Source organism: Cydia splendana, chromosome 1 (assembly GCF_910591565.1).
Source record: "Cydia splendana chromosome 1, ilCydSple1.2, whole genome shotgun sequence".
In the NCBI taxonomy this organism is placed as follows: domain Eukaryota; kingdom Metazoa; phylum Arthropoda; class Insecta; order Lepidoptera; family Tortricidae; genus Cydia; species Cydia splendana.
In genome coordinates, this window is record NC_085960.1 from 788,960 (window position 1) to 810,171 (window position 21,212).

Below are 21,212 nucleotides of genomic sequence, written 5' to 3' on the forward strand. Positions count from 1 at the left end.
CACTGGCATATAATTTGATTCGATGTAGGCTGCTGATTCGCTATAAATGTCGATTATTTGATTGATTAAGTAGGGTAGCGCACGTTTTAGTGAATGCTGATGCCGTGGAATGTACTCCTTGCTAAGGTTTTTCAAGAACGTGTACGGGTTTCTAAAGGAACATCAATACATGTAATTGATAATTTGTTAAATCACTAGAATTCGCCTGAGATTTTTTCTGGAAAGATAAAGATAAAAACATAAAATAAGATAAAATTGGAACTGCCGGTTTCCCCTTAACATCTTACTTAGCTTTCCTTTACTTTTAACTCTCATTTCATCCCCTTACAGTAAATTCAGGGATAAAAAGATCGTACAGTACCTATGAATTTTTCAGGTTTTAATTTACCCGAGTGCTAAATTTCGTATCCTATCTTTAAGCGTGAATGTGTGCGTGTGTTCCAAATATCAAACTTACACATTTTCATATTTATAGTGTTAGTAGAATTTTCATAATAACTAAGTATTAGCAAGGCCGTGTCATTAGGAAGGTCGCGCCGTGTACTATCGATGTTATATTTATATTAAATCAAATAAATTAAACAGATATTGAATCCCACTAGATTTTATTAAAAAGAGGTGTGCTTAGTCTATTTTTACAATGCTTAACTTAACTACGTTGCTGGTTGTCGTTGTATTGACAGGTTGATCCTTAGTTGTCATTTATTGAGTTGTCTCTTAGCTTCCGTCTCGGATACTGCCTGAAAAAGATAAAATAAAAGGTTTAGTAAAAGTCAGTTGGCGAGCAGTCGGCGTGCAGTTCACATACGAATTGCAGTCGGGTTACAGTCCGTCTGTATTGGCCCTTAAACTAGCTCAATATTGCCTCCCATGCTAATCAATGCGTAGTTTGAAAAAAAAAACAGTGATTTTCTTATCTAATTTCTATTAATGGAAGAAATATAAACATTACGTAACTTAACGTACGGTTTATTAAATACTAAAGTGCCTTTTAGATCATTATCATTTAGATCATTGGACATTTTAAGGCGTACTGATAAGGGCTTCTTATACACTCAGGCCCTAAAGTTTGCCTTGATAATCAACAGGACATACACTTGGCTCATCAATAATTTTGTGGACGCAATCATAAATTATGCTCCTCAAACGGATGTATCATACAAAAACAGAACCAGAACTGAGAATCCCCGGTTCTCATCAATTCAAATCAGCGGGGGAATTCTATACAAGAAAAAAAATTGTACCTTGGGCTAAAGCTTGCGCGAGGGCCTGAGCTTGGGCCTGAGCTTGCGACGCGCCACCTCCATAACCTCCTAATAAGCCTTGAGCTTGAGCCTGAGCTTGGGCTTGGGCTTGAGCATCAGCTCCACCCCATCCGCCTAGTCCAGCTGCCTGAGCTTGAGCCTGAGCCTGAAAATCAAAATTCAATAAATATTCTGCAATATGGCCATAAGGTCTCTTTCACAAGTCAAAACAATATTTACAGTGACATCATGTAGTGCCATTAAATAATATATAGCCCTATTTAAAAGGAAGGACTTCTAATTTCACGTCTGACTGATAAAATGTACGGGGTTTGATATTGACCGTCAATTTTGTGACATGAAAACGCCTATATATACAATATAATAATCTTGAAATAAATAATTATAGTAATATAATATTGGTGTATAGTCTCTATTGAATTTGGAGATGTACCTGAGCTTGGGCGTCCCCGCCTCCAAGTCCGTTAGCTAGAGCTTGTGCCTGAGCTTGAGCGTCAGCTGAACCACCAGCACCACCTAAACCTAGGGCTTGAGCTAGTGCTTGAGCTTGGGCTTGGGCTGAACCTCCGGCACCTCCGAGACCTGTGAATTATGAAAATCATATTATAAATTCGAAGATACCCCTCTCTGTCTGTATGTTATCTCTTCACGCTTAAGCTGCTGAACTGATTTAGTTGTAATTTGATACGAAAATAACTGGATGACCGGGAAAGTACCTGATAGTTTTTATCAATCATCATCGTTTTATGCAGACGAAGTTGGGGGCAGAAGACCTTTATAAACTGAATATGTAAATTTATCTAGCGGTTTCCTCTTGAGAAAAGGCCTAGACTCAAAATGAGGTCCATACAACCAGTCCGCACACCTTGAAGAACAACTAATAGTATTTTATTTTGTAGGTAGTCTATTTGTAGGCGTGATTTAACTGACTATATCCCATGTAAGTAGTCCATCTTAAAATGAATGTAACTAAGCAACGAATTACGATGGCTTATGAAGTAAGGACGTAACAAAAAGGGCAATCAAAAAATGTATGAAATATACCCTTTTTTTACTCTGAGTGGTAACAATATAAAAATTTTAAAATCTTAAATGGAAGTTAGGGGGTGCAACTTTCAATAAAAAATCTCATTTTCAGATACCAAACTGAATATACTGGTACTACCTTGAGCAAGGGCTTGTGCCTGAGCTTGAGCGTCAGCTGAACCACCAGCACCACCCAAGCCTAGGGCTTGAGCGAGCGCTTGAGCTTGGGCTTGAGCTGAACCTCCGGCACCTCCAAGACCTGGAAATTATGAAATCATTACAAGCTTTTATTTACTTTCACCTGACCGTTGCGTTGTCTGTCTGTCTGTCTGTCTGTAATCAAATCTTGCAAGTTAAATTTGACCCACTTCCCGGTTTCCGATTGAGCTGAAATTTTGCATGCATATATAAATCGGATGAAAATGCAACATTATGGTACCATCGAGCTGATCTGATGATGGAGACAGGAGGTGGCCATAGGAACTCTGTGGTGAAACAACGCAACCTCATTGTGTTTGGGGTTTTTAGAATTGTCTCGATGAGTATTAGTTGTCTGTCGTAAGAAAAGTACAGTCAGCGATAAAAGCTTGTACCAAAAATGAAATTTTTGCCAAAAACTTATTTATGAACCGAGTATGTAAATTTATGAGTATGAAAAGGACTAGACTAAATATCCATACGGTTTATTTGAAATGGGCAAACAAAAAATGTATGAAATATTGAAGTCCCCGTTTTACTCTTAGTGGAAATAATATAAAAATTCAAAAATCTAAAATGTAAGTTGGGGTTACAACTTTAAATAAAAATGCCCATTTTCAAATACCAAATGTGTGAATTTTACACGATCTAATACTGGTGCTACCTTGAGCAAGAGCTTGTGCCTGAGCTTGAGCGTCAGCTGAACCACCAGCACCACCTAAACCTAGAGCTTGAGCTAGTGCTTGAGCTTGGGCTTGGGCTGAACCTCCGGCACCTCCGAGACCTGGAAATAATGAAATCATTTATGCACTGAGTAAGTAAATTGATCTTGCGGTTTCCTCTAGTCTAGTCCTTTGGGAATTTTTTATTACATTTTATACTAACTGAAGCCATTTTTAAATACCAAAGATAGAATTCTACACGGCCTAATACTGATACTACCTTGAGCAAGGGCTTGTGCCTGAGCTTGAGCGTCAGCTGCACCACCAGCACCACCTAAGCCGAGAGCTTGAGCGAGTGCTTGAGCTTGAGCTTGAGCTTGAGCTGAACCTCCTGCACCTCCGAGACCTGGAAATTGTGAAATCCTCTATAAACGGAATATGTATTTATCTGGCGATTCCTCTCGGGCAAAATCCTAACCTCAAGGTGAGGTCTATCTATTCAGATGGTAATTTCTTGTGATCAATTTGCACTGGATCTATCAACTATCAAAAGTGATACGTTCGTACCAAACAGGATTTATATCCTATGTAAATGTTTAACCTTAAAATGCACATACTAGTGAAGATATTAAGGATCAATGTTTTATGTGAATTTTTAACGGCCTAATACTACGGTACCTTGAGCGAGAGCCTGAGCCTGAGCCTGTGCCTGAGCTTCAGCGGAACCGCCTCCGAGTCCAGCAGCTAGAGCTTGAGCTTGGGCTTGGGCTTGAGCGTCAGCCGAACCTCCGTAGCCGTTAGCTAGAGCTTGGGCCTGAGCCTGAGCTTCAGCTGAGCCGCCTCCCCATCCGCCACCTGAGTATGTATAGAAAAACGCTGTTAGAGTTAGACCAAGCTAAGTTGGCAGCGATTTTGATAGCCCAGGCTGAATAAAAACGCTGAATAACGGTGTGGTGAATTTCGTAGAAATAATCCTTGATAATAGGTACGAAGTGTGATGTAAGAAAAAAAGGTACCTTGAGCCTGAGCTTGGGCTTGGGCTTGAGCTTGAGCTTGAGCCTCACTGGGGATCCATATTGGAGTTGGTGGCGGCGGTGGGGGTGGGACTGGAACTGAAACATATTAATCATATTATATTTTAGAACAATAATGCTATCATCTGAGGACCACAATAAATTCAATGAATCAGCTACATAGATAATATAGTAAATAAAAAATTATTTATCATACATTTTCTATCTTAAAAAGTCTCAGCTGGCACTAAAAGCTTAGTACAATTTAATTATTACGATGAGTCTGATATTTCTGAGCCATTTAGGTTAATAACCACTGTAAAGTAAATCTTAACAGGAAAAAGTCCTGTGTAGTTTGAGAGACTTACTTCCACAGCCAGGGATTCTGTAGCTCTCGATGTAGATGTAGTTGTATTTGACGCGGCAAGTGAGGATGACGCAAGCGTCGCCTGGTTTCGGGAATGGTACGTTCGGTTCGTGGGACCTGCATTCGGGGGCTGGAAACAAAATCGGTCATTGTCCTTTACCTCTCTGAGTAAGTTGTTATGAATAAATAACTTCTAGCCACCCAGATGCCTAATAAAAGGTATACCATTCATATATACTTTGAATTATTGTTTTGACAAATCAAAATTGCATTTTTCTTGGCAAGTCTTGATCTGTGGGCGGCTAAAAGCTATAAATATTATGGATCAATCTTACACAAATCGAGTTAGTCTCACGGTATGCTCAATAAAGTTTGTATAATGGGTACTAGTGGACGATATATATAATAATATACCTACCTTAAGTGAATACTTAAGTAGTCAGAAAACATTTATAACTCAGGAACAAATATTCGTGATGAATACACAAACGAAACGGACCTCCAGCCTTGTACACAGTCCGTACTAACTTAGAGGTAGTTTATGAAGCTATTATAATACTTTTAGAATTTATGTATTTGCAATATTTTTTAAGTTACGAAATATTCGAAAAAATCTCGCGAAATACGTCTGCTATTCGACTGACGGCAAAACGAGAACCAAGTGAATAATATCTGTTTTATGCCTCAGATACTAAAGCATACTTAGTTTGGTTGGCTAATCCACTACCCAATCTGCCCAATCCAACTGTCATTTTAGTACAATACTAGACGGGTTGTGTCTGTTTCATTTTATTTAATCCATGACTAAAATCGTGATCGATACCGATAATTTTTATCAAAGATGCCACGACTTTTGCTTTATGCCCTTACGATAACGTATAATGATACAAATATTTCATACCTACGTATATGACGACGGGTACCGGGAAGACTTTGTTTCCTGAAAATAAGACGAATTAAAGATGGGCATTTCAAAATGTATCTAATCATACTCGTAGTCAACAATTTCTGGATACTTACTGATCACAGGAACGGGTACAGGAACGAGTACTTTCGGGCCAGGAACAGTGATATATCTGTTCACCGGGTACGGTACGCGGACGGGGGGTGACGGGACCGGTACGGGTACCGGAACATCCCTCTCCGGACCAGGAACGAGGACCGGTATTCTGATGGGCGGGGATGGTACCGGTACTTTCACGTATATCTTTTCAACTGGGCCTGGGACCGGGTACGGGACTCTGATGATCTTAGGCGGGGATGGTACTGGGTAGGGCTGCGGTACTGGCACGGGCACTCTCACTGGTACCGGGACCCTCACTACTGGGCCGGGGACGTAGATCTTCTTCGGCGGAGATGGGACCGGGACTGGTACCGGGATTACGACGGGTTTGCTCGGAACTGGGACCGGTACTGGATATGGTCGTGGCGGGCCAGGGATCACGGTTGGTGGTGGGCCTGAAAAATATGAACAATCATATAAGCATGAACAATTAAATAGGAAAAGTTTTGAAACAAGTTTTTATGCAAGTGGCCTTGTTATTGTTACTCTTTATTGTTGAATTCTTGTAAGTTATGGAACTTACGGAAGTAATAGAAAAAGGTATGTGTATATTAAAATGTTATTTTTTTTGTACTATGCGAAATTTGATACACAAGGTTATTTATGTGTTCATATCGATCTGAACTGATGCTGATTGTACTTACGTATACAAACTTAGTCGATCAGTTCACTGTGCATAACATAGTAGTGCTTAGGCCAGCCACTGCGAGATCTCATGATTAAGAACCTCAAAACGGCTTTAAATATGTCGCACTTTTTGTTGTACGATCAAGTTCACAAACACTTTCACAAAAAATATATTTACATGCGTCTTAGACTTAAAGACAATACAGCATTTGACAATAAGGTCGTGTAAGTTTAATATATTTTTGGAACGTTGGCATGTAAAGATGTTTGTGAACTCAACCGTTGATTTGGACTAGTTTTGAAGAGTACTTACACCACGGTATGGGGGTCGGTCTTGGTATCGGTAAAGGAATCGGTGTGGGCCCTGGAATCGGTCTCGGGAACGGTATTACATCCGGAATCGGAATGGGAGCTGAGAAAAAAATGATTTTATTATTAACATGCCCCTGCCTCACGACGTCGTCTCCGTTTAACTGAAACAGAACCCTCGAAACAAATTGAAATTCATTGTACACCCTGATAATTGACTAAATAAAATAATATTTTTTAGTCACATGTTGTTATGAAATAGATTTATATTTAAATGGTTTCAAGGTTTTCGTATCCGTTCGTTTTTTAATCATACCTGGTATTGGACGAGGTGCTGTAAACAATGTAAGCGTTCTATTTTAAATATTAACTAATGTAAAATTAGTTATTATTGTCAAAAATAACCATTTTTATCGATTGAAATTTTGTTTCAACATCTAATGCTCATCAAGTCGATTCTGACAAGTTACCCTAACATAACGAGGTTAGATTGTTTTATCACGTAGCTCCTATTTATACTTCCAATCTTCATCATCAGAACAGCTGGTTTATATAGCTGGCTCAATGGGATATCAACAGTCACATTAAATAGATTAACAAGTTTTAAAGACGACTTATAAAAAAATTATCTCGTCTTAAATTGATAGGCAGGTACATTATTAAATATGTACAGTCGACGTCAAAGATATGTTTACACTTTTGCACCTTGTTCCTTTGTAATAAGGCGAAAAATGTAAACATATCTTTGACTCGACTGTACAGTCGCCATCAGATATATCGGAGCGTCCGAGGTGCTCACAAATATCTGAACACGCACTCTAACGCCTTGACAATAGAGGCGTGTTCAGATATTAGTGAGCGCCTTATCCGCCCCGATATATCTGATGGCGACTGTACATGAATATAAAGTCATATACTTTCCCTCTTTCATATTATTTTTCATTTTCTGAAGCTGATGATCCTGGTTTTAAATTCCGGTAAGGGCATTTATTTGTGTGGCGTGCACAGAAATTTTGTTCCTGAGTCATGGGTGTTTTCTTTGTAATTATGATTTCATACATTTTATATATATCGTTGTCTACGTACCCACGACACAAGCCCTATTGAGCTTACTGTGGGACTAAGTCAATTTGTGTAAGAATATCCTTAAATATGTATTTATTATGGCATATACTTTTTAAAGTTCGTTCGTACTAATTATAAGTAGATAGATTTGTCGTACATACCTGGGCGAGGTGGTACTGTAATAAAAAAAGAACATGTATGTCAGAGTTACATAAAAATATACATATATTTCACAAATAATTACGAAAAGTAATGACCTAATTATGTACTGATGTACAGTCAAGGTGACAATCAAACGTTGTCAGATAGATTAAAATAAAGTACGCCATGGCGCCGCTGACAATACAGTTTATTTTTATATATATTTGTCCGTTTGTATTGACAATTCGTTAACTTTATTGCAAACACTGTTAACAAATGGTTTCGTACCTACAGCCACCCGCTACAATAAGATCGTGACAGATATTTTTCCGGCCTTCGTTGTGTAACATATTATTGCGGTTGACTGTAGAAGTGTTACTAGTAGTATTTTGGGTTTGTATGTCGAATGTGTAAGAATTGGTTATTAAGTATTAAAAATTGTTTTAAACCTGGTTTGTAAACAATTAAATATTGTTTAATTCGCCTTGTAGCAGCAGAAAAAAAAATTAATATTCTTATAAATTTCAGTAACTATATGATTTTACAGTATTTTTGACAATTCTGAACTTGATATGAACCCACCTGGTAAAAATGGACTTATGGGCAAAATTGTAGGTAGTGAAGCGTGTCTCGGATCACGAGGAACTGAAATAATTCACGATATCCACTAAGATCACCTGAGGGGATCATCCAGTTATATTGGACAAATAATTGATCTAATTGTACGCTGTATCTACCACAATCCCCTGGTGATTTTAGTGGACCAATATATCTATTACTATCACCGGATATTCAAGAAATTCCACTAAAATCACCCAGGGGAAATTGATCTAAATATAGCGTCTTTAAGGATCGCCTGGGGGATCAAAGATATATTCGTCCAAAGTTTCACCTGTGTTCACTTAGGTGATTTTAGTGAATATCATGAAATCTGATCTCTAGTTTGGACAAAATTACTAGTCAATATCCAAATTTACTATTTCACTCATCAAAGTGAAGGCTACAAGGACACAAAAATTACGCGTTGTTTTCGATGCTTTGGTATAAGCACAAATGACCAGAATGTTACATATTTGTGTGTGTAAGTACGGTATAGTTTTAAAAGTTTCAGAGTTTTATGAATTTAAATAGTTTTTAATAATACTTACCACAGCCGGGGCATCGTCGGCAGCTGAGGTAGAGACTACCTATTGGGGTCTGGAAGCATCCACAGACCTCGACAGCGGGGCAAGGAATGTATCTTTCGGTACCAGGGACTACTCTTACTATCATCTGGCCGTTGTATGAGCATTGAGCTGGAACATATATAAATAAATCAAGCGTTAGGCACTAAATAATAAATAAAATCCACGAAAATTAGTAAAATGGCAAAATGCCAATCGAATCTCGATTTTCTGTTTGCATGTAATTCAGATACTTTTATGTCTAGAAAAAAAACGTCATCTTAGCTGTAAAAAAAATAGTAATAAAGAATTTAAAAAAATATATAAAAATATTTACCGGGTGGAGGAGGAGGTATAAATCCGGTTGAGTGCGCGTTTGCGTTTGCAATTGCCGTAGCATCGGCGCTGCCTCCAATAGCGAGGGCATTAGCGATAGCTTGGGCGCTGGCACTGGCGCCTCCGGCATTTGCGAGGGCTGAGGCGAGAGCTTGAGCCGTGGCACTGCCGCCTGCAGCGCTAGCTAGGGCTTGGGCGAGAGCTTGGGCGCTTGCACTGCCAGGGGCAGCGTTTGCAGTTGCTTGAGCAAGAGCTTGCGCTTGCGCGCTGCCTCCTGCGGCACTTGCGAGGGCCTGTGCGACCGCTTGGGCGCTTGCGCTGCCACCAACGGCGCTGGCTAACGCTTCAGCTAGAGCTGAAGCACTACCGCCACCACCTCGTGTGTTTGCAAGAGCGTGGGCAATAGCTTGGGCTTGAGCACTACCACCTGCAGCGCTTACGAGAGCTTGGGCCAGAGCTTGAGCGCTTGCGCTACCTGCGTCAGCATCAGCTAAAGCTTGGGCCAAAGCCTGAGCGGTAGCACTGCCGCCTGCTGCGTTAGCGAGGGCTTGGGCGAGAGCTTGAGCGCTAGCGCCAGCACCACCACCTGTTCTAGTGCTCGCAAGAGCGTTCGCAAGAGCTTGAGCTTCAGCGGTTCCACCTGCAGCATTAGCGAGAGCTTGAGCTAGAGCTGAAGCTTGAGCACTACCGGGTTCAGCGTTTGCGAGGGCTTGTGCCATGGCTTGGGCACTTGAGGTCCCTCCAGCAGCGTTAACGAGAGCTTGGGCAAGCGCTTGAGCGCTGGCGCTAGCGCCACCGCCTCTAGTGTTAGCGAGAGCTTGAGCAAGAGCTTGAGCTTGGGCACTGCCTCCTGCGGCGCTTGTGAGAGCTTGGGCTAGGGCTGAGGCACTAGCACTGCCAGGTTCAGCATCGGCGAGAGCTTGGGCCATGGCTTGAGCGCTAGCGCTGCCGCCGGCGGCGTTGGCGAGAGCTTGGGCAAGGGCCTGGGCTTGGGCGCTGCCGCCGGCTCCTCCATTAGCGAGGGCATTAGCATAAGCATCGGCACTGGCGCTGCCTCCTGCTGCGTTAGCAAGTGCTTGAGCGATGGCATCAGCGCTGGCTCCTCCGGCACCCCCATTGGCAAGAGCGTTGGCAAAAGCATCGGCGCTAGCACTGCCTCCTGCAGCGTTGGCAAGGGCCTGAGCAATGGCTTGGGCATTAGCGCCACCAGCTCCACCGTTGGCTAAAGCGTTGGCAATGGCATCAGCACTGGCGCTACCGCCTGCACCGTTGGCAAGAGCTTGGGCGAGGGCTTGAGCGCTAGCACTACCAGCTCCTCCGTTGGCTAAAGCGTTGGCAATGGCATCAGCACTGGCGCTACCAGCACCTCCGTTGGCGAAAGCGTTAGCAAGAGCGTCAGCAGTTGCGCTTCCACCAGCGCCGTTAGCAAGAGCTTGGGCAAGAGCTTGAGCCTGAGCGCTACCGCCAGCACCACCAGCGAGTGCGTTCGCAATGGCATCAGCGCTAGCGCTGCCACCACCACCACCTGCGGCGTTTGCAAGAGCTTGGGCAACAGCGTCCGCACTTGCACCACCAGCACCACCATTAGCGAGGGCATTAGCAAAAGCATCGGCACTAGCACTGCCTCCAGCTCCGGCGTTAGCAAGGGCTTGGGCGATGGCATCAGCGCTGGCTCCTCCGGCACCTCCGTTGGCTAAAGCGTTGGCATAAGCGTCGGCACTGGCGCTGCCACCACCTCCGTTAGCAATAGCATCGGCAATAGCTTGAGCATTAGCGCTGCCAGCACCACCGTTAGCCAGGGCATTGGCGATCGCATCCGCGGTCGCTCCGCCTGCACCTCCATTGGCTAAAGCGTTAGCAAGAGCATTAGCGCTAGCGCCTCCAGCGCCTCCATTGGCTAATGCATTGGCGATGGCGTCCGCACTCGCTCCTCCAGCTCCTCCATTGGCTAACGCGTTTGCGGCAGCATCGGCGCTCGCACCGCCTCCCCATCCATTACCCAACGCGTTTGCAAGTGCATTGGCATTGGCGTTAGCTCCTCCGATTCCTCCGTTAGCTAGAGCGTTGGCAAGAGCGTTGGCACTTGCACTGCCTCCTCCGTATCCGTTGGCTAGAGCGTTTGCTTCTGCGTCGGCGCTTGCACTGCCGCCTCCATAACCGTTGGCGAGTGCTTCGGCGTTGGCAATGGCGCTCGCCAGGCCTGAAACAAATGAATCAAGTTACTAAAGGATAACTTTTATTTTATATAAAAAAAGAGGTTTCAAAACTCTTCATTTAGATCCTGTATGAATACAAAGTGTGCGAATGCCATATGAAAGTTGACATGGCATTTTGTACTAATTGTAATTAACCCTGATTTTGTTTATTTTGAATACTATTTGTTGTTGAAAGAAAGTCGATAGGAAAGTATTCTACAATAATTAAACATAATTGAATGATATTTTCCGTAAATTTTGGTTATTTAGCTTAGCCAAATCGCATCTCAAAAATTGTAATTGAATGTGTGCTAAATTAATTTAAAAATTTTATTTGATTTCTTATGGGCTTTCTGGATCTCATAAGGTTAGATAATAGTATTTTGTACAACACAAAGGCCCGAATTTACGAAACGATGCGATGTGGAGTTTTGTAAAAACAAGCCAGAGTATAAGACCTAATTATGTAGGTACCGTTGCACAATATTTTTTCTAAGAAAGCAGCAAACAGCTCAAATGATAAATAAAATCAAAATAAGTACCTATACAATAGTAAATCAATTTTGTTTGCAGATCTTTGCCTAGAATTAAAAAAAAATACAGTAGACTTCAGCGCCACCGTGCCGGGTTCAAGTGAAATTTATTTAGATATTTGGAGTTAAATTTACTACTTACCACTGCGTCCGTAGTCATCTGAAACAATACAATTTTATTCAATTAATATTTAGAGATTGAAATAACTGATATAAATGTGGATATTATTTAGCAGTTATCATACTGCTTGATAGGTTAACTGTCGTACCTATTAAAACCAATCAATAAATGAAATTAAATTATAAAGCTGATAATAATCTCACATAAAGGGTCATAATTTTTTTTTATGTTACAAGTTTTGGAAGCTATTTTTTTTTCCAAGTTTTAACTATTAACTGGCACTTAGCTTGGTAGTTACTTGTTCAATGGATTTTGAAAATTACATTAAGATTAAGACCAAAGTAAAAACCCAAATTTAAAACCTGGAAACACAATTAATAAAATGAATGAGCTTTGGGAAGGATCTCAACTCGTGGGATCTTTGTTTTTTTTCCCGAAAACTGAATCCATCTATGTGGAAACTTATTTTTTGATCGAAAGGATTTACAATTGGTCCCAGCGTCAGGATCTGAAGGAGCGTCAAGGAGGGAAACTTCGATCGTGGTTCACGATAGGCCCTCTGATGATGGGATATCTCACACATTCAGGGAACTCTTCAAATATTATTGGCATTTTATTTATTTTGTTTATTCAGCCTTTTTTGATGAAATTTATTTCTAAAATGAATTCTTATGATGGTACAAACAGCAACACTCGTAACTGTCCATCGATGGACCTTATGCCTTTTGTAATAAGGTTTACGAACTGTCAGTTAACAGTGTGGGCGATGGTACAACGGGTGACCTACTGGACTGGTAATCTATCTTGGTCCCAGGTTCGAATCCTGTCTATTAGTATTTTATAACAGTACAATAGGAGGTGTGATTATAGTTTACAAATTTAAACCATTCAACAAACAATATACAAAATTTTATGACTTGTATGTTTCGCTAGCCAAACTAATAAACTAAATTGTTATAAAAAATATATTTTTAACTTACCCTGAGCGAAGACGACGGTCACAAATAAACAAAGAAGTCCAAATTTCCACGCCATTTTGGACCTCTCAGTGGGCTGGTTGCTCACTGAAGATGCCCATTAGCCGACAACCACACCTTTTAAACCAATCCTTGGTCACGGGTTGACGTGTGAGGAATCAATTTATTTATTAAAATACATGCCGATAAGGTGTTGATTAAACTAAATTAAGTAAATGAACCGAAGTTGATTGTTTAAGGTGTGAAGTAGTAAATTTTGTTAACGACGTAATCAATGTTAATATTGAAGGTTTAGTTTGGTAAATGTTTATTCTTCTTTGCGCACTCTATCCAGAGCGGTCGTTTCTGTCTAAGGTAAGGTGGGGTAAGACAACCATAGTTTATTTGCTCGGGGCAAGACAAACAGTATGAGGATTCCATACAAGTGATAGTCTTACCCCGGTGATAGTCTTATCCCATCTTACCTTAAATGTAGATATTTTAATAGTGTATTTGCAATAAGGTTTTAAAATCAGTTAAAAGTATAGACTTTAAGTTATTCCTACATAATATTATATATTTATCCATTTCTGATAGTTAGACCATTGGAATAACATAGTACATGATTGGGTAGTTTTTACTCCCAAAGGAATGGGGACTGTATATGCATTTAGGGTGTTTATTGTTTAAATGTGTTTGTGCCAAGGCTCGGAACCGGTTTTCACTTCATACAAAAAATACCGGTATTAGTACGTTGTTTTTCGTTAACTGAAATAAATGACATATACTAAGAAAAAGTGACCAAGGCCTCTATTGCCCCAAGCTGGAATCGAACCAACGTCCTCTGCTATCACGACAGGTGCCTGTACCATTCGGCCACCGGGTCACAGCGGCATAGGTCGAATTTTTCCAAGTATATGCACTTCTTACTGAAGGCTTATGGCGCCCCCTGGCCATCCCTAAGGTAGAACAGTATGGTTCGGACCTTCTAACTGGATCATCTCAGGTGATACTGAGTTAGCGAGAGAGATGGCGCTGCCAATCAATACTAGTATTAGAACAAATTAAATTATTAAGCACCTGCCGCGATAGCAGAGGACGCTGGTTCGATTCCAGTCTGGGGCACTAGAGGCCTTGGTCACTTTTTCTTAGTAGGTACCTATATGTCATTTAATTCAGTTTATAATTTATATAGTAGTGTTTCTACTTGAAATAAAAACAAATTATAATATTTTCAGAAAATAAATTAATTTGTTCTAATACCAGTAGGCATTGTTTTTCGTTCTTTTGTTTAGGTATTATTTCATTTTTAATCGGATAATCTAATAATACGAAGTTGCTACTTAAATACATGATGCACTCCTACGTAAAGAGCATAAAATAATTTAAAATATTTATTGGACTATTTCGGGTTTAAAAAAAAACCGGTTCCGAGCCCTGGTTTGCGCATTAAAAGGTCATGCATTGTATTTTTAAAGTAGTCTCCATATTTTTTTTCTTTTTACCACGAAGGTGGGTAATATTACGATTGTTTTGAAATTACTTATGTTAAAGTAGGCAAAAAAGTCTGTTTTGATCCGATTTGTCTCGAGTGTGTATCTGGCATTTTTACAATTTTATTTATCTATGGATACAAAATTCCAGAGGTCAAGTATATTTACACCCCTTAAATCCTCGTAAATTACACCAGACTCTCGGATTTTATTCAAAGCGTAAGTGAAAAATGTGCTTTGTTTGGCCATTTTCTTGCCGTCATTGTGCAAAGATTAAAAAGGGTTAGGGCAAAGGGTAGGAAAGGGCGGAATTAAAGAACCGATTAGCTTTCCGAAACGTTCTGTCAGCTAATATCGGGACCCTTTGGTGGAAGGGAGTTTTTCTCTTTCGCGACTCAATGAACAGAAGGAAACGATGTTTTTTTGTGTTTTTTTTTTGTATTGAATCGTTAATTTGATTGGTATTTGTGTGAGATGTGTCGAAGGTTTGGCCAAAACACTTGATTTTTTTTAATTTTTTTTTTATACAAAGGTCAAACTTTTCTTGGTAAGTAGTTATAGTGTTTGGGTGTATCACAATCTTAACACACTTTGTGGAACAGAGGAAAACAGATGTTTGAACCATGACGAATTATTTGTGAACAAAATCATAAATCCACAAAAATCACAATATCTTAATAAATATATTCAATCACTAGCTACTGCCCGCGCTTTCGTCTGCGGGGGATGATGATGATTGATAAAAACTAGGTAGGTATCCTAAGTAAGGACTTGGTGTCAAGTCCGGGAAGACTCCGGACCTGAAACTACCTCCACATCTAAATCGATTCAGCGGTTTAAGAGTGAAAAGGTAACAGTAACAGAGAGAGTCACTTTCCCGTTTATAATATGTATTACGTATTAGATCTAGGGATATTTAATCGTCTGATACACAAGTTATTTTTGACGACTGTTTCTTAGAAAGGTATAAAATTACTTTCTAATTTCAGAAGGAAAATTACAAAAAAAAAGCCTATACAAATGTTTTCTCCTACAGATACAACAGAGAGCGATAATTTGTTGTCAATACGTCTGTGCCTCGGATTTGTCTAATCAATCACGAGCGGGAACGATTCCTTCGCAGATACTTCGGGAATTTGAGATAAAAAGGATGCATTATGGAACAATGTGGCTAAAGGGAAAGGTTGGGAAGATGGATTGGTGTGTGGTAACTCTCGCTCGTGTACAACAAGCGAGTAAAATTGGTTCAAAACTTTCAACCGAATATTCACCGCCCTTGTACAGTTTACAATACACTTTGTATTGTTATTTTGTGTTGTATCTATTAGAATATTGCATGAACAAAAGTACCTACTTTACGTACATTATTTATGGGATGGAATGTCGAAAATCCTTCACAATATTGGAAGAAAATTTCTTAAGTTGAACAATTTTAGAGTTGTCCGACAGTACCTTTATGACGACCCTATTTATTTATTTAGACATAAACAAGCTAAAAAGTGGCTATGTAATTTTAAACCTACTATATAAGCATTTACTTTAATCTGTAGTACTAGTATTACAAGTATGCACACCTATAAAAATATTTTTATTTCAAAAGTTGTGATACATAATATTACTAGTATAGGACTTAAATCTCTTTAATGTCTCTTAATACTCAAAACATACCTACATATTTTTTTCAGAACTCTTCTATTCCAAGTAAATTTTATTAAAGAATTATGAAAACGATTTTTTCTTTGTTTTCCGTGTACCCATCCAATTTTGTAGCACCACCAAGATATTAGAGCGATCAATCTGCCGAATTTGACGTTTTCGATAAAGAAAGAAAGAAGACATTTTGGTAATATAATTTAGAGACGTTGCGCAATGTCGACTAGTCGTCGGCGACTTGGTCTCTCGGCGACCAAAATATAGGCAACTAGGGCCAGGAGACCATCAAGCCGAGCGCAAGCATAGTGATAGTGACTGTTGTATGTGTGTTCTTCACAACTACTCGTATGTTCAAGAGAGAGACGGATACAAAAGGTGTTAATGTGAGTACTCACAATATTTTATTAAAACAATGTAAAGGTTTTATAGTTGTGTCAGTAAGTTTTGTCAGGCTCATGATTGCTTCGAACAGTAATTGAGGCGCAGTTATAAGAGAGAAGAGAAGAGTGCCTATAGATAGTTTGAAAGACAGCGATAATTATGTATGTAGGTAGTAGTATAGTACCTATCACCTCTTTTATGGCTGTGTTAGTGTTACATACCTACTCTAGTTCACTCCACGTCATATCATAAAGTACCTCTAACACATTATATTGTTATTTACTACACGACACAGACGCCCACAACAACAAGCAACTCACAAGAACCCAGAGCACACATTAACAAAACCAGTATATCTTAGATTTCTATATTATACATAGTTGTAACTAATCCAAAGACCAAGTTACACTCGACGAGGTGTCAGACGACTGGAAACTGGTTTGAGAAGAGACTAATCTTGCAAACGCCAAACTTGTAAACCGCTTACGCATTGTTTTCTGGGTAAACTCGTGTTCGGCGCATAACGTCGCATCAAACACAGATCACTTACTCTAGACGCCGCTAGGTGAGGCATACGCCATGCAGGAATTACACTAGTGCCTCCATACTTATTTCATACTAGCTTCTGCACGCGACTTCGTCTGTGTGAATTGATAAAAATGATGATGGACTTTGATACGAACTATCCTTTGTCCTTTCCCGGGCCTCGCGTTTAAGTGTGGAAAAGCAACCGCCCAGCAGAGTTACTTTTGAATTTATAATATTATTATCTCCTTTATTCAATTAGGGTATTAGGTTAGGATTTTACAATGCGAGTATAAAAGTAAAATGTAAAAACACTTACAAAACATTACAAAAAATATATAAACACATTATAAAAAACCTAACCTAGGGTGCCGTCGGCAGCGGGGCAGGGCCCAAGCTGCCGGTGGTCAGGGCCGCAGAGTGAGGAACCGACGTACTATATTATTATTATTATTTATCGTATTATATTAGCACTCCGTAAGTAGTTGTAGGTAGAAACGGGAGCAAGACTTAAGACTTCCTTATGGCATTAAGTCCGCCATTATTACTTTCTTATATTGCACAATAAAGGTTAAATAAATAAATAAGACTTCAGATACGTCCACGTTTACAATCCATATTCATGTACATTTCAAAAATCCACGTAAACATAACGTAATTATTAAAAAAAATGATTTTAAAACACACCTTCAAATAATATAAAACCTACAAGATCGAACTCATAGCATTAGAGGTAATTACACACCCATTAAGTATGGGTGTGTAATGCTTAATATAATTATAAAAAAAATATCATACATTTGTTATAACGCCATTTTATATATTATTTTATGTTATAATGTAATTTTTATTATACGTTTCCTTTGTTATATTGTGATTTCATCTAAACTGTCATTGCTATAATGCCTAATGTAATATTATTTTTAAATAGTATATAGACATATTTTATAATGACATTTGTTATATTATATTTTTGTATAACGTAATACTTCATACAATTTTATCAAGTATAAATACATATATTGTATAACATTTATTGTCATATTTCATTTAATAATAAGATAATAAAGTAAAGTTTTACATATTTTTATAACTAGTAAGTACGCAGGCCTACTTATTTTGCTAGCTATTTTATTCTAGGGAGGTCGCAGTTCTAACCTAATCTAACCAATTTTTTCACGATTTTAGATTCTGCGGGGCCCGCAGTTCAAACCTAACCTAAACCACTTTTTTGCTAAGTATTTTATTCTACGGAGGGTCAAAGTTCTAACCTAACCTAACCCTCCTTTTGCTAGGTAGTTATTCGTTTGTGCGGAGTCGCAGTTCCAACCTAACCTAACCCATTTATGTCATGCAACTATTATGCCATACAAATAATTATGTGATGTCACTTGTTATAATAAGTAATACGTGTAAATATACCTAAATATGACCATTATACCAATTATAACATTATGTATACCGTTAATTAGCTATTACGGTAGCATGCCATTTATTACGTTATTCAAAATAACGATATAACAAACTATAATATATGAAAAGTAATTATAACAAATCTAATGCACCCATCTTCGAGCAACACCGGCTTCCGACACATCGGAAGGGAGGGGCCCAAGCGATATCTCACCGTACAAATCTTTCTGCCATTTTTCGCGGGGGGAAAGGTGCACACAGTCGCACTTCTCACACACTTACATACAAAATCCAATCTGTAATGACGACACAAATACATAGAAAATGACACACGTCAAAGACAAATCTTGCAAACCTCGATCTCTTTTTGTGTACGGACGAGTGACAAGTGTCACAACACGCACACTAACACATTTTCGTTGAAGTATGTTATTGTATTCTGAGAGATGAGAAGTCGGATTTGTCGCTCGACCGATCCGCAATTTGTACTGAGCGAGCAAAATCGATAAATCCAACAATTACATGAGAGTAAAATATAATAATTGTGTTTGAATGTAATTAAACGTATGATATGTAAAAAAAAAATATTACATGTGAAATGTAACACTTTCTTTTTGTAAATTTGATGTCCCCGACCTCTTTTTATAACTAAAAACCGAGCAAACAGGCATTTTTGTGCAGCAGTGTTCACGCGCGCGTCTGGACTCGGTCTAGTGAAAAATCCAAGTGCAACTAGTTTTATTACCCGCGCTAGATTAGATTGACGCGCTAATCTTGTACCTCGGCAGAGGGGAAATAGTGCGAATGCCGCCTCCCTTCCGTGTTGCTCGAAGGCACCCATACTAAATGTTTAAATTGCGATATCTTCTAGAATTTTGTATAAATTGCATAACTTTTTTTAAATTTTGAAAAGTGTAGCGCTAGACTAAAGCGGTTTACATCGCTAGTATTTTATAAGTAAAAGAGCCACTTTACGTATGTTTGGTTAAATTAATCGCTTTGTGAATTGGAGTCTAAAAGGTGGTAGTCTATGATTAAAGGTGACGAGACGAGATACGTGCCTGCTTAGAGTAGATAATATTATATGACACTATAATAGCATAGGTGATATAATCGTATAAACATAATGTACACACTTTGCGACATTGAGTATGCTTGTGTTGATTTTATTATAAATTTTATACATCACTTTTAATCATATTTTGCTACAAAATATTATTATTATCTATTTAGCATACAGTTTTGTACAAAATTAAACAGTTTTGTGGTAAACTTAACAATTTCGCAGCAGTAGGGTTTTATATCTCAACATTGTATTGATTTGGGACATAAAAGTCTAGTTCCACTTCTAACGCTCATAAAGTTTTGTATCGGACTTGCTGGTGATATATTAAAGTGACGATTTTATGTAGGTACCTATATTAAAGTCTTACATAATGTATTTATCTTCTCAAACTTAAGCGTAGATATGTATTAGGTAAACGTGTGCATTTAACTGTAATATCTCAATGACAGCGTTTATACTTGTGTAATATTATTTATATAAGTACATATATATTTTACTTATTTAATCGGTTTTTTGTTTCAGGTAATAAACAAATCGAAAACAATAATAAATATGTAAGTGATTCATACTCCGCGACAAAACAACAGATGATAGAAAGACGACCGATAAAGTGTGTTAATAAAAGTGTGATCCCACATCGATTATTCAAGATTCTTAGCAGCGTCAAGTCATCAGTTGAAACAGAATACTACTACTATTCTGTTAGTAGAAGTAGTAGTAGACGGTCAAATACCTAGTCAAATATATCGTAACACATTTATATCACCATAGAAATAAGCATGTGTGCCGATATATTTGGCAGTCTAGTGATCCAAAGGACTCGAGCCTTTTAGCTCTTTTTTTAGGGCTCGCCTCATTTCTTGACGCCTAAAAGGCTAAAAGCCTATTTAGCTCTTTAGCCCCCGAGCCTAGTTCTATTTAAGATCATAGACTCTTGGGGCTAATAACCTTATTAAGGGTTGGGGCTAAAGAGCTAAATAGGCTTTTTTTTAGGGGCTTAATAAGGTTATTAGCCCCAAGAGTAGATTAGTAGTAGCAGCTCTTAAATAGAACTAGGCTCGGGGGCTAAAGAGCTAAATAGGCTTTTAGCCTTTTAGGCGTCAAGAGATGAGGCGAGCCCTAAAAAATAGAGTTCCAAAGGCTCGAGTCTTTTGGATCACTATTTGGCACTCCTATGCATTAGTACGGCTACCACCAGTTTGACACTGCTCAGGGTGGTATTCCACCTGTCCAATTTCTTTGTCCAATGTCATTGCGTTTCACTCTCTCATTAAGCAAAATGTGAGACAAAGATTTTGGACAGATGGAATACCACGCTAAGGCAGTCTTTGGTATTGGTAGCCATCAGTTAAAATTTAACTTACGAGTAGACAACACTACATAATTTCCAGCCTAACTACAAACACGTAAGTTTGAACTGTGTGATACAGACTTTGTATTATACATAACAAACACAAACAAACACACACAAACAAACAAATAACACAGACAAACAAGACAAAGAGTAGTTTATAGACAAAGTTTGGTTTTGCGAGCCACATTAGGGTATTTCATAATCTGGATAAGAACTGTTGATGGAGTCGCCATTGCCGGATACGGCAAGGAAGAAGAGAGAGAGAGAGAGAGAGAGAGATTATACAT

The 21,212-nt window shown here is 39.0% G+C and overlaps 2 protein-coding genes across 17 annotated transcripts in view; one reads left to right on the plus strand and one right to left on the minus strand.

Annotated features, from left to right (window-relative positions):
- LOC134798617 (dystrophin-like) overlaps window positions 1-21,212 on the plus strand; it is a 734,075-nt gene that overhangs the window by 408,114 nt on the left and 304,749 nt on the right. The window lies entirely within an intron of this gene.
- On the minus strand, window positions 589-13,209 carry LOC134806327 (spidroin-1-like). 16 transcript variants are annotated; one of them, XM_063779575.1, is made up of 20 exons: window positions 13,065-13,208; window positions 12,106-12,123; window positions 11,973-12,011; window positions 11,235-11,435; window positions 9,237-11,183; window positions 8,885-9,031; window positions 8,304-8,381; window positions 6,847-6,864; window positions 6,535-6,633; window positions 5,552-5,989; window positions 5,433-5,471; window positions 4,533-4,661; window positions 4,168-4,263; window positions 3,830-4,006; window positions 3,432-3,557; window positions 3,154-3,273; window positions 2,431-2,550; window positions 1,699-1,847; window positions 1,245-1,410; window positions 589-740 (listed from the first exon to the last, which is right to left on the minus strand). In XM_063779575.1, exons 1-20 carry the CDS (start codon window positions 13,117-13,119, stop codon window positions 718-720), a joined length of 4,185 nt encoding a protein of 1,394 aa, XP_063635645.1. In that variant the 5' UTR covers window positions 13,120-13,208; the 3' UTR covers window positions 589-717. The 16 variants fall into 16 exon arrangements, with proteins under 16 accessions (XP_063635645.1, XP_063635615.1, XP_063635715.1 ...); XM_063779545.1 differs by adding an exon at window positions 7,757-7,771 and having other exon boundaries at window positions 8,319-8,381; window positions 9,237-11,435; XM_063779645.1 differs by having other exon boundaries at window positions 9,237-10,289; window positions 10,860-11,435; window positions 13,065-13,207.